Consider the following 13,149-nt stretch of genomic DNA (forward strand, 5'->3'; position numbering starts at 1 on the left):
TATGAAATGACATCTCTAACATCTAACATCAGGTAGTAATAGAGATCAGTATAGTCAAGGGAATTTTTTACTGGGTTAAGGTGATATCATCAATACCTTTGAAGATAAGGGCCAGGACAATACCCGGATAGGGCCATTCCATTAGTAAGGCAGGTTTTAAAAATTGATTTTCCTGCAGAATCAAGGAACAAGAGACCTTGGGGATTATCTAGTCCAGTGGTGTCAAACTCTAGTAGAAAAGGGGGACACTAATCTGTCTGTAGAAATCTCTAATGGCTGTCCATTAATTTAGTTTTAAAACATAATGTTATTAACATATTAATGCATTTATTGATTGCTCAAATAGTATTTTATTTTTTCATTCAGTTACATGTCAAGAAAATTTTTAGCATTCATTTTATAAGATTTTGAGTTCCCTTGTTCCCCTTCCTGCATCCAAAGATGCTGGGCAGTTTGATATAGTTTATTCATGTGCTATCATGTAAAACATCAATTATAATTGTGAGAGAAGAAACTGACCAAAGGGGAAAAAAATGAGAAAAAGTAAAATAAATGAAAAAAAAAAGCATCAATCTGCTCAGAGTCCATCAGTTCTTTATCTGGATATGAATAGCATTTCCTTCACAAGTTCTTTGTACTAAGATTATTGTGTTGCTGAGCAGAGTTGAGTAAGTCCCAGTTGGTCATTATATAATAGTATTGATACTTTGTACAATATTTTCCTGGTTTGACTCGTTTTATTTGGTGTTAGTTCTTATAAATCTTTCCAGGTTTTTCTGAAATCTGCCTGTTCAACATTTCTTATTGCACAATAGTATTCCATTACACTCATATATCACAGCTTCCCTGTAATTCCTCAACTGATAGACATCCCTTCACTTTTCAATATTTTGCCAATATGAAAAGGGCTGCTATAAATATTTTTTGCCCATGTAAGTCCTTTTCCCTTTTTGATGATCTCTTTGAAATACAGATCTAGGTACTGGTGGGTCAGAGGGTATGCACAATTTTGTTGCTCTTTGGGAATAGTTCCAAATTGCTCTCCAGAATGGTTGGATCAGTTCACAACTCCACCAACAATGCATCAGTGTCCCAATTTTTCTTCTCCAACATTTATCACTTTTATTTTTTTTTTTTGTCATATTGACTAATCTGATAGGTGTGAGGTGGTGCTGAAATCCTGATTTTTGCCCCTAGCCCAAACCTGCCCCCCTCAGCCCAAATCCCACAGAAATTCTCAATGAGTAGTTGACAGGTACTGTTCTGTATGGTCCATCATCCATCAAGTTATTAGACAATAAGAAAGCAGCATCAACAGGATGTAAACCAGGACATTGAGCCACAAACTTCAATAAATCTTTCCCCTGACATGGCTTCTGCAAACTATCCTTTGCTGTCTTTTGTATGAACTTATGATGAAGTCAGGCTAATCAGAAGACTCACCCTCTTCTGCAAGTGGGCCTTTCTGTATGCATTCTGGATTACTACATGCATAATTCCATTAAGACTTTAGGATCTGCTCATGTTAACAAATTCTTTCTGTAACCTCAGTGTAATCAGATTTCATAAATATCTTTGTCTTGCTTTATTGCACTGTTAACTCCTGCTAAACTTACAAAAGGAGCACATCCTGCCCTGAGTGTGTGACTCTCAATGAATATTAATAAATGCCTTTACTTAATTTGGGGATGGCTTGATTTCTGAATTCTTTCAAAGGTGATACTGAAGTTTATGTGCTTGAACTCCAACAATGGTATTTTAGAGTTGTTTTAAATTGCAATTCTTTAATCAAAAATGATTTAGAGCACTTCTTCATACACTTATAGATAGTTTGATTTCTTCATCTGAAAAGTGCCTGTTCATATCTTTTGACCATTTATCAACTGAGGACTATCTTGTATTCTTATAAATTTGACTCAGTTCTCTACATATTTGAGAAATGAGGCCTTTGTTAAAGACACACACAATAAAGATAATGTTTCTCAGCTTTCTGCTTTTCTCCTAATCTTGGTTGCCTTGTTTTTGTTTGTACAAAAGCTTTTTAATTTAATAAAATAAAGACAATTTATTTTTCATTTTGTAATGATCTTTATCTCTTGGTTGGTCATGAACCCATAGATCTGACAGGTACATTGTTCCTTGGTCTTCTGTTTTGCTTATAGTGTCTAATATTCTATTTACCTTCTTAGTTGCTTTCTTGCTTTCTTGTTTAGTTTTTGGTTGGATTTATCAAGTTCTGAGAGGGGATTGTTGAGGTTGTCCACTAGTATAATTTAGCTCTTTTCCTATAGCTCACTTAACTTCTCCTGTAAGAAGTTGGATGCCATACCACTTGATATGTATATGTTTAGTATTGATATTGCTTGATTGTCTGTGGTGTCTTTAAGAAAAATGCAGTTTCCTTATCTCTTTTAACTGGGTCTATTTTTTTCTTTTATTTGTCTGAAATCAGGATTGCTATCCCTACTTTTTTTTTTTTTTTTTTTTTTTTTTACTTCAGTTGAAGTATAATAGATTTTGCTCCATCCCCTTGCCTTTTTCCTCTGTATGTCTCTCTTTCCTTCAACTGTGTTTCTTGTAAACAACATATTGTAGAATTCTGGATTTTGATCCACTCTGCTATCTGCTTCCATTTTATGAGAGAATTCATGCCATTCACATTCACAATTATGATTACTATCTGTGTATTTTTCTTCAACCTATTCTTTCCCCAATTTTCTTCTTTCCTGTCACCCTTTCCTTCCTCACTAGTGTTTTGCTTCTATTTGCTACCTTCCCTGATCTGCCCTCCCTTCTGTCAGTCCCCCTTCCCTTTACTTAATATCTTCCCCCTACTATTTCTCTGTCAGGGAAGATAGATTTCTATATTCAGCTGACTGTGTATAATATTCCCTCTTTAAGCCAATACTTGTGGGTGTTTTTTCTTCTTTAAATATAATATAATAATAAGATGGTTATCTCTGGGAGAGAGGGTTTCTCGGGGAGGTTTTCTGGAGGCAGCCTTAGTTTCAGTTGAAATAAAGAATTACTCCAAAATTGCAGCCAGCTGGTAAAAATTCAGATCTTTTATTGTGTCCTTCAATATAGCCCAGTTAGCTCAGGCCTATCTCTCTGCTTGGTTCCAAGAACTCTTGCAGCTTTGTCCTTGGCTTCTGCCTCTCCTTTCTTCAGCCTCCAGCCAGCACCAAGGTGGAAGATGCAATGAATCTCTCTTGCCTCGAAGATAGGGCTTGTGGGCTTCCTCCCAGAGTGTTCCTCTCCGACCCCAGTCAATGTTCCGGAGAAATTCTTTTAAGCTGTAAGAGCTTCCTCCATATATATGATCTCCCAAAGGTTAACTCCTCCTTCTGGAGGAGAGGGATTCTGGGTTATCTCCCAGAGTACTTTCTGGCCCTAAGAACTTCAAGGGAGGTGTGAATTCCGATATCTCTTTCTAAATTCTGAAATCTCCCAAACATGTGAACTCCAATGAGTACTTAAATATTTCTTGCTTCTAAGAGCTCTCTAAAGGTGTGAACACAAACATCGTTTCTATCAGTTGTACTTAGTACCTTGTTTCAAGTTTTGACCCAAAATATCTCCTTCTCAGATCAAATCAAACATATTGAACCATGCTAAATTAGATAATTATTGTCTCTATCAACTCTAATGGCTTAACAGTTTGTAAAGATTCCAACAAATACTGATGAAAGTAAGGTTCAAGCAATGCTCATTATACTCTCCCATCTTCTCTTTCACTATAATAGATGTTTTGAGCTTCTTCATATGAAATAATTCACCCGATTCTACCTCTCCATTCCTTTTGTTCCTTTGTATTCCTCTTTCTCATCCTTTTTTATATTATTCCCTCAAATTCACTTTAAATATATATATATATATATATATATTCCTTTTAGCTGTACTATTAGTGATACAATTTTAAGAATTACATATATCACCTTCCTATATGTTTTCTTTTCCCTTTTTATCTGTTTATGCTTTTCTTGAGTCTTAATATTGAAGGGCATTAAAATTTTTTTTAAATCTTCTTATAAAAGCTTGAAATCTATCTATTTTGTTGAATGACCATTTTTCCCCTATGTGATGTATTATGCTTAATTTTGCTTGATAGGTGACTCTTGGTTGTAGTTCTAGATATTTTGCCTTCTTCAATATCATATTCCATGACCTCTGGTATTTTAATGCTGTAGCTGCCTATGTAATCCCTTTTTAAAGTAAGTTTTGGCTAGTTTATTAAAGAATAGTTTTGTACAGTTTATTTATCACTGTCTCTTCTGGTTTGCTTCAAATGATATCAAAATCAGCTGGATTAATAATAGCCCATGTACATATGCTGTAGTACTTTCCACATGCCCTATCCAATTCTATATTGTTGCCTCTATAGTGATGTTCTCCAGTTTGGCCAACATAGAGAAATATTTAATCTCTGATATCCTCAGGTCGGGGCAATTGTTGGCTAACATGACCAGTTTAGCTTTGTCTTGTGTAATCATTTTCTGGATCTGTTTGTGTTCTAACACATATTTTCTGCTTTTCATGACCAGCGGGAGGCTGAAGCTGATAAACTCTAGTGAGTTTTTCATTTTCTTTGCAGCCACCATTTTCCTGCCTACAGTGTAGAAAAAATCCTCAACCAGAGTCCTACTGCCAAGATGTCGGGGAAGTGAGAAAAAAAGGTACCTTATGTACCTAAAATAAGGTACCTTATGTACCTAACCTATTCCACTGATCTGCCATTTTATTAACCAGTACCAAATAGTTTTGATGATTGCAGCTTTATAATATAATTTTAGATCTGGTATGGCTAGGCCACTTTTTTTGTATTTTTCCCATGATTTCCCTTGTTTTCTCTTGACCTTTTGTTCTGTCAAATGAATTTTGATATAATTTTTTAGCTCTATAAAATATTTTTTGGTAGTTTAATTGGCATGGCACTGAATAAGCAAATTAATTTATCTAAAATTGTAATTTTTATTATGTGAGTTCTGCCTATCTATGAGCAATTGATATTTTCCCAGTTATTTAGATCTGAATTTACTTGTGTGAAGTGTTTTGTAATTGTGCTCATATAGTTTCTGAATTTGACTTGGCAGGCATATTCTCAAATATTTCATATTGCCTACAATTATTTTAAATGGGATCTCTCTTTCTATCTTTTGCTGTTGGGCTTTGCTAGTAATATATAAAATGGCAACAATTTATGTGGTTTTATTTTATATCCTACAAATTTGCTAAAGTAGTTAATATTTCAAATAGTTTTTTTTAGTTAATTCTCTAGGATTCCTTAAGTATACCATCACATCATCTGCAAAGAGTGATAGTTTTGTTTTCTCATTGAAATTTTAATTCATTCAATTTGTTTTTCTCCTCTTATTGTTAAACATAACATTTCTAGTACAATATTAAATAATGATCATCCTTGATCTTATTGGGAAGGCCATTACATTTAATGCTTGCTGAGGGTTATAGACTCCATTTATTACTATACCCTCTAGAATTTTTCACAGGAATGGGTGCTGTATTTTGTCAAACTTTTTTTGGGATCTATTGAAATAATCATATGATTTCATTTAGTTTTATTATTAATATAGTCAATTATATGAATAGCTTTTAAATATTGAACCAGTCCTGCATTACTCATATAAATCTCACCTAGTCATAGTGTATTATCCTTGTGATAAATTGTTATAATCTCTTTGCTAATGTTTTATTTAAAATGTTTGCATCATAAGTGAAATGAGCAGAACCAAGAGATCATTATACACTTCAATAACAATACTATATGAGGATCAATTCTGATGGAAGTGGCTATCTTCAACAATGAGAGGATCCAAATCAGTTCCAATTGATCAGTAATGAACAGAACCAGCTACACCCAGCAAAAGAAAAATGGGAAATGAGTGTGGATCACAACATAGCATTTACACTCTTTCTGTTATTGTTTGCTTGCATTTTTGTTTTTTCCCCAGGTTATTTTTACCTTCTTTCTAAATCCATTTTTTCTTGTGCAGCAAGATAACTGTATAAATATGTATACATATATTGTATTTAACATGTATGGGACTACCTGCCATCTAGGGGAGAGGGTGGAGGAAAGGAGGGGAAAAGTTGGAACTGAAGTTTTTGCAAGGGTCAATGTTGAAAAATTACCCATGCAAATGTTTTGTCAATAAAAAGGTATTAAAAATGTTTGCATCAATATTCATTAGGGAGATTGGTCTGTAATTTTCTTTCTCTATTTTGGCTCTTCTTGTTTTAAGTATCAGCATCATATTTGGCTTATAAAAAGTATTTGGTAGGACTCCTTTACCTATTTTTTCAAATAGTTTACATAGTATCAGAATCAATTGTTCTTTAGATGTTTGGTAGAATTCACTTGAAAATCCATCTGACACTGGAGATTTTTTCCTTAGAGAGTTTATTGATGACTTATTCAATTCTTTTTTTCTAACATGGGGTTGAGTTTTGTTTTCAATTTTCCTGGGAAATTTATATTTTTGTAAATATTCATCCTTTCACTTAGATTTTCAAAATTACTATTATACAGCTGGGCTCCTAATTATTGTTTTAATTTCCTCTTCATTAATGCTATATTTAGCTTTTAATTTTTGATACTGGTAATTTGGTTTTCTTCTTTTTTTAAATCAAATTACCCAAAGATGTAGCTATTTTATTGCTTTTTTCATAAAACCAACTCTTATTTTTAATTTACCAGTTCAATAATTTTCTTTCAATTTTATTAATTTGTCTTTTCATTTTCAGAAGTTCTAATTTGGTATTTAATTGGGAATTTTTAATTTGTCCTTTTCCTAATTCTTTTAGTTGTATGCTCAGATTATTGATTCTTCATATAAGCATTTAGAGATATAAAATTTCCTCTAAGAACTGCTTTGGTTGCATCCCACAAGTTTTGGTATTTTGTCTTTATCTTTGATGATATAATTGATTATTTCTATGTTATTTAACTCACTCATTCTTTCAGATTAGGCTATTTACTTTCCAAATAATTTTTAGTTTATCTTTTCATGATCCTTCATGAAATTTTTATTGTATCTTGATCTAAAAAGGATACATTTAATATTTCTGCCTTTCAGCATTTGATTGTGAGGTTTGCCTTATGATGCCCTAGTACATGAGTTTTTGTGTAGGTGCCATGTACTGCTGAGAAAAGAAAAAAAAATATATATATATATATTCCTTTCTCTCCCCATTCAATTTTCTCCAGAGGACTATCATATTTAACTTTTCTAAAATTCTGGTCAACACCTTCTTTCTTGTGTGTGTGTGTTTTTTTTGTGTGTGTGGTTAGATTTTATCTAGCTCTGAGAGGGGGAGGTTGAGTTCTCCCTCTAGAATAGTTTTGCTGTCTATTTCTTCCTATAGCTCACTTAACTTCTCTTGTAAGACTTTGGATGCTATACCACTTGATGTATACTTCTCTTATGATTTTTTAGGTTCCTTTTTGAGTTCTTCCATGATTTTTTTTCTGGGTTGACACCACTTACCATTTTTCTTTGGTGTTTTGCCCATAGGTGTTGTGACATTTTTGTTCTCTTGTGTCTTTGTCTTCCCTGTCACTGTAATAACTTTCTTTGTTTGTATTCTCCTTTTTTTTGTTGTTGTTTTTTGCTTGTCTCCCCACCCCCCTTTTCTCTTTTTAAAAAAACTTTGAGCTGCCAGGGTTCAAGGACTACTATCTCAGTCTTCTTGTGCCAGGGGCTGCAGGTCCTGGCTATTTACCTGTGCTGCACTGATATTGCCCTTAGATACATGAGGGATCCTTGTTTCTAGTGCTGGACTGAGGAAGTGGTGTTGGGGGTAGTTGGTGCTGCTGAAAGCTGTAGGGATATGGCAGATTACCTGGTGCTGAGCTGGAATCCTAGGGTGGTGTTTGGCATGTGCTAAAGCCTGATGAGGTATTTCCACATTTTCTTGGGGCTACAGACAAGCACATAATGGTCTGGCATTGGAGGAACTCTGCCCACACAGGCTGTACTGATGCATGTGGTGGCCTGGATGCTGGAGGATGCTGCTTGCCTGGGGCTGAAACACATGGTGGTTCCTAGAACTAGAGTCTGATGGCTCCCCTGACTATGCCAAGGCACAGGGATCCTGGCATTGGTATTTACCCACTCTACCACATTGGGGCTCAGGATTTCCTGATGATGTGCTGAGGAAGGATTTGCTGCTGGTTCATTAGAAAGTTTTATGTCCTGGACTGCATCCTCTCTTCCCCAAATGAGACAGACCCTTTCTGTTAGTCCTCCAAGTTTTTTGGATTGACAGATTGTCTTACTCTATTTCTTTTCTGTCTTATGAAACTATTGTATAATTGCTCAGAACTGAACATGGGAGAATTACAGCGATTCCTTGCTTATTCTGTCATTTTAGCTCCTGGAAATCCCTCTTTATTGCATTTTTATTTATTATATTAAATATTTCCCAATTACATTTTAATTTGATTCTGGCAGCACTGGGGAATGTTGAAGTCAGCCTTTGCCCCTGGCCATGTGATTGACATTTTTGATCCAGTCTAGAGTGTCCCTGGACAAAAATCTCGAGAAAGACTGGCATCATCCATCCTCTACTGGAACATTTCCAAGGAAGGGAAACTCGCTATTCCTGTAAAAACCTGCTCCAATTTTAGACTATTCATATTGTTAGGAAGGATTATTAGGAGCTGAAATCTAATTTATAAATTTTATGCCTTTTTCCTAATTCTGTCTCCTATGGCCAAGCAAAACTTGCCAAATTCCTTTTCCTCACCTCACTTGCAAGGGATGATTTTTACACTGATCTTTTCCTATTTCTCTTGGGACAGGATTGGAATTATCGATGTGTCTCTGACTACATGACAGGAGCAAGATTTCCCACCTCTATCCCCTAGTTTTTCTGTTCCTCATTCACTTACTATCACCAATCCAAGAGGGAAGGAGCAAAGGTGGAAGGAGTGAAGATTCTGACTCTTAAGATATTCTTCTTGGTTCTTATTCAGAGCAAGACCTGAATCTGCCACTAACTTGTTAGATGAGAGGCCAGTTTCTTAATGTATCTGAGTCTGCTTCCTCATCTGTGCAATGGAAATAATAGCACTTGTTTTATATACATACATACATATGTATATTTATATATATACATATATGCATACATATATATATGTATATATATATATATATATATATATATATATAAAATCTCAGTTATAGAGACCAAATGAGATAATGCATGTAAACCACTTCATCATTTCCAAAGTATTATATAAATGTAAGTGATTACCATTAGTCACAATCCCCCTTGAAGCTGAGAGAGATGGTGAGACTTTCTTAAGCTCACAACAAGGTCACACAAGGTGGATTGGAGCCAGAATCAAGCATCCCAATTTGGATCAGTGCTCCATTTGTCATTGTTTAAGAGAAAGAGCAGAAGAAAATTCATCTCTTCTATGCTGAGCTGTTACTAGCACAAAATAATTGGGGCTTATTCCCAATGCACAGACAAATGAATTTCACACTTCTTCCCCATGGTGGTCCCCTATGATCTTTGGATTGACTGGTAATTCTCTTTCTCACCTTGCCCACTCCTGGGCAAACATCATCCATCATGGCTGTCATTCTTCCCCCAGGGTTTGCCTTCCCTCTTCTATGCTGGTATGATAACACACAACTGGGGCAGACCTGTACTATGTAGGATCCCATAGATCCACAACAATGATGGCAGGTGCAGGTCTCTCCAGGAATAAATAGCCTTGAAGGTATCCTGTGGTTTCTGCCTTTCTTCTGTATACTCAAGAGAATTTGCTCCAAGTAACAGAATTTCTATATAGGAATTCTGCCTTCTTGCCTCAGTATTTTTTACTCCCTCCTTAATAATTATAATAGCTACTATTTATAAAACACTAAGATTTTCAAAGCCCTTTATAGATTTCATTGAATACTGTCCATGCATTCAATCTTCTCAAGGAAATCAATCTCTCTCTATATATCTATATCTATCTATCTATCTATCTATCTATCTATATTAGATTGATTTCCTTGAGAAGATTGAATGCATGGACAATATATATATATATATATATATATATGTGTGTGTGTGTGTGTGTGTGTGTGTGTGTGTGTATCCATTTGTTCACATTTTTAGAAAATTTATTACCAAAAGAACAAAAGAAGAATGGTGATTAAATTAAATAAATTATACAAATATCTATGATCTCAAAACCCCTAACCTGGGGAGGGGAAGGGGCAGCATCTCACAGGTCAGTATCAATAGAAACATTCAAAAGCATTGAAATTCTGGATTATTTCTCTATCTTTCCCTTTTCTCTCCTTCTGATTCATTCCCAGAAAGGCTGTTAGTAGAAACTTGGTTACATTCTTGTCACAAATGTTCCAGTTCAGGGAATGTTCACATTGTCTGCATATCTCTCTTCTCAGGAGCAGGAAGGCTTTTCATTGACTTCATTCACTACTGACTGAAGGTAGTAAGTGGCTGGAGAGGCATCCTAAGATGTATCTGAGGATGCCGGTTGCTCAGCTTTCTCCAGAAATCTGGAAAGTCTGTTTCCTCCTGGTTTATCCCTGAATTATTCTGGATCAATTTTGGTTCTTGAAGTTTCCATTCACTCTGTGGTGGTTCTGGACTTTTATTTCTAGATAAATCCTCTGGATCTCTTGGAGGTCTCTGGATTAGGAATGAAGAGGGTCATCCTAAATTTACTTTCAAGAAGATGGAATGAGCAGATGCTGTCCAGAATATCTGGCAAGTAAGTGAGGTATGATGAATTTTCAGAGAATTTGGCAAGAGTGTGAGAGATATGGTGAATCTTCAGTCCTTTGCTCTCTGAGTTTAAACTTCTTGAACAGCATAATGGTGTACCTGATTCCTACCAAGTATCTCTGCCCCAACGTTGCTCTGGGTCTATTCTAGCATTCCCTCCTTTAACAGTAAATTTTCTAGTTTGTTGGCTCACTACATACAGACAGACACACAGAATGGCTTCCACTTCAGTGAATCAATGGCAGAAACATATGTGGTTGAGGTTGGTGGGGAGGGAAGGCTTCAATCAAGTCCGATTGGGGGATTTTCCAGGCTGGGCCAGCCCAACCTTTTGGAGTGGGATTCACTGAAGCAAAACGGCTATGGAGAGAGATTTTGGAGATGGGGTGGAGTAGTGAGGGGCAAGAGCAAGAGGCACAGGGACTTCTGCGTGGTGTTGATTGGATGGCATCAATGGAAACTTTATAAAAGTGCAAAATAACAAAGATAGCCTATTCATTTGTGAGACTGTGATATATAGGCCCTCTTGTTGCCAATATTCTCTGCTAGGAATGCTATGTTAATGGGGCACCATGAGAAACAGGGGTCTTCTGGTTGAAAAAGGGTATTGTCCCCAAATGAGATAATGACCCCAGATATTCTAGTGTGGTCATGTCTCCATCCCTACTCCGTTTTTTGGTTTGTTTGCTTTTTTTAGTATCTAGATATATCTATCCCACCCAGGCTAGAAGTAAAGTGACCACACACAGGCCTGATCATTGATCTGCAGGGGAGTTTGGATGTGCTATGTTTCTAACCTGGTCAATTCGCCCATCCTTAACTTCTTGCTCCCACGAGCTCACCATGTTGGTGCATAATAGTGTTGACATCCATCAGCTTGGCTGGCTATAGCTTAGAACTTCCAAGTTCCGGTGATCCACCACATTCAGCTTTCCCAGGTGTAGGCTTACACCACACTCAGCCCTATCCCTAGTCTACTCCCACAGGGTAGGGATAGTGTTCATATATTTATATTTCAGTGTTGGGGAGGATGGAGGGGAGGGAAGGGATAGGGACTGCTGTGGGAAATTCTTTTAAGCCAGGAAGATCTGTTGCTGCTTTCCAATTTATAATCTTGGGGGATTGCTCGAGTAGCTGTGAGGTAAATATGTTATCTGGGCCACATAGCCAGGGTGCCCTGTTCTTGAAGGGCATTCTCCCCGCCAAGGAGGGATGAATGTGACCTCTTGGCTTCAGGCCCCTAGGTGAGCCACTTGGCTTGCTTCCTACAGGGGAGCAGGCTGTGGCTGGGCTGGGGTGATCATTGTGGAAAACATGAAAAGGGATAAAATGATACGTCCTCTCTGTCATTGCAGCTAGTTTAGGCAGACAAAGCACCTTGCCCAGGAGATCTGAAGGACCATCAGGTGACAATACTGGAATTCAGCCTGATACCAGGTAGTATTATGTTGGTACCAGCTTCCCCCAGGCTTGTGGACAGATTCAGATCTCTGTTCTTCGTGTATGTTGTTGCTTCTCAGTACCCCACATTCTTGGCACCCAGCATCCAGGATGGGACTCAAAAGGACACTTTGGTTTCTAGAGGTCTGGTTCCAAGGGGCATGTCCAGGGTGGAAGAGAAACTATTTTTGGCCCCTGATCATTCCACATGGGCTGGCAGTGATATACTGGAGGGCAAAGGAGGAAATGGAGGGAATGACTGTCACCCCTGAAATAGACTGCTGAATTCAAGAGAGACAGTAAAAGTGGTCCCAGAGGAGGCACAGAAATGGCCAGTGGACAGACTCAGGGAAGTTGGTCCTAGAAGGAGTGTAAGCCACAAAGTATCAGTCAAATAGAGTAGAAAATTCTTCTTTTCCATGGCCTCATCCCCCAGTGACCTTGGGCAGCCTGGAACCTACTGGCATCCAAGTGTGGCGGGGTAGGGCTGGCTTTCAGTCTCTGGAAAAGTCAGAATCTTGCATTTTTCTTTCCATCGTGGATTATCCTAGGAAGTGGAGGGACCTTTCCAATTGCCTAGGGAGTGAATGCCTTTTTAGTGTCAGTCAGACTCTCCAAGTCTTTGCTCTTGCCAGTCCTGAGAACTTTGTGCTGCAGTGGTTGGGTCCTTCTGAATGGTCCAAGCAGAAGAAAAAGGAAAAGGATGGAGAAGGTGAAAACGGGAAGCCTGCTGCACGTGCTTTCCTGTATCCAGCCATGACTCTGGAGGTCCATTTCTGGCATAATCCTAGGCTGAGAGAGTCAAACACTTCTTCATGGAAGGTCCTGGGCAATGGGAAATGCTGGAGATGGCGAAAAGTTCCTGCTGAAGTCTCACAGAGCTGTTAGTGTCTCAGAATGGAACATGCTCCCAAATATCTCCTGGAGGGGAGGCAG

General features: G+C 37.3%; 1 protein-coding gene and 1 pseudogene across 1 annotated transcript in view; both read right to left on the minus strand.

Annotated features, from left to right (window-relative positions):
* Window positions 1-4,233: 4,233 nt before the first annotated feature.
* LOC100916647 lies at window positions 4,234-4,601 on the minus strand (annotated as a pseudogene).
* Window positions 4,602-10,135: 5,534 nt separating this feature from the next.
* The window catches only part of SLC26A9 (solute carrier family 26 member 9), a 28,754-nt gene continuing 25,740 nt past the window's right edge, over window positions 10,136-13,149 (minus strand). Inside the window, exon 20 of the mRNA XM_003767623.2 lies at window positions 10,136-13,134. Within this exon, the coding sequence (XP_003767671.1) occupies window positions 13,087-13,134 (48 nt within the window). The 3' untranslated portion in view covers window positions 10,136-13,086. The remainder of the gene's footprint in view (window positions 13,135-13,149) is intronic.

This window comes from Sarcophilus harrisii, chromosome 4 (genome assembly GCF_902635505.1).
Source record: "Sarcophilus harrisii chromosome 4, mSarHar1.11, whole genome shotgun sequence".
Lineage (NCBI taxonomy): Eukaryota > Metazoa > Chordata > Mammalia > Dasyuromorphia > Dasyuridae > Sarcophilus > Sarcophilus harrisii.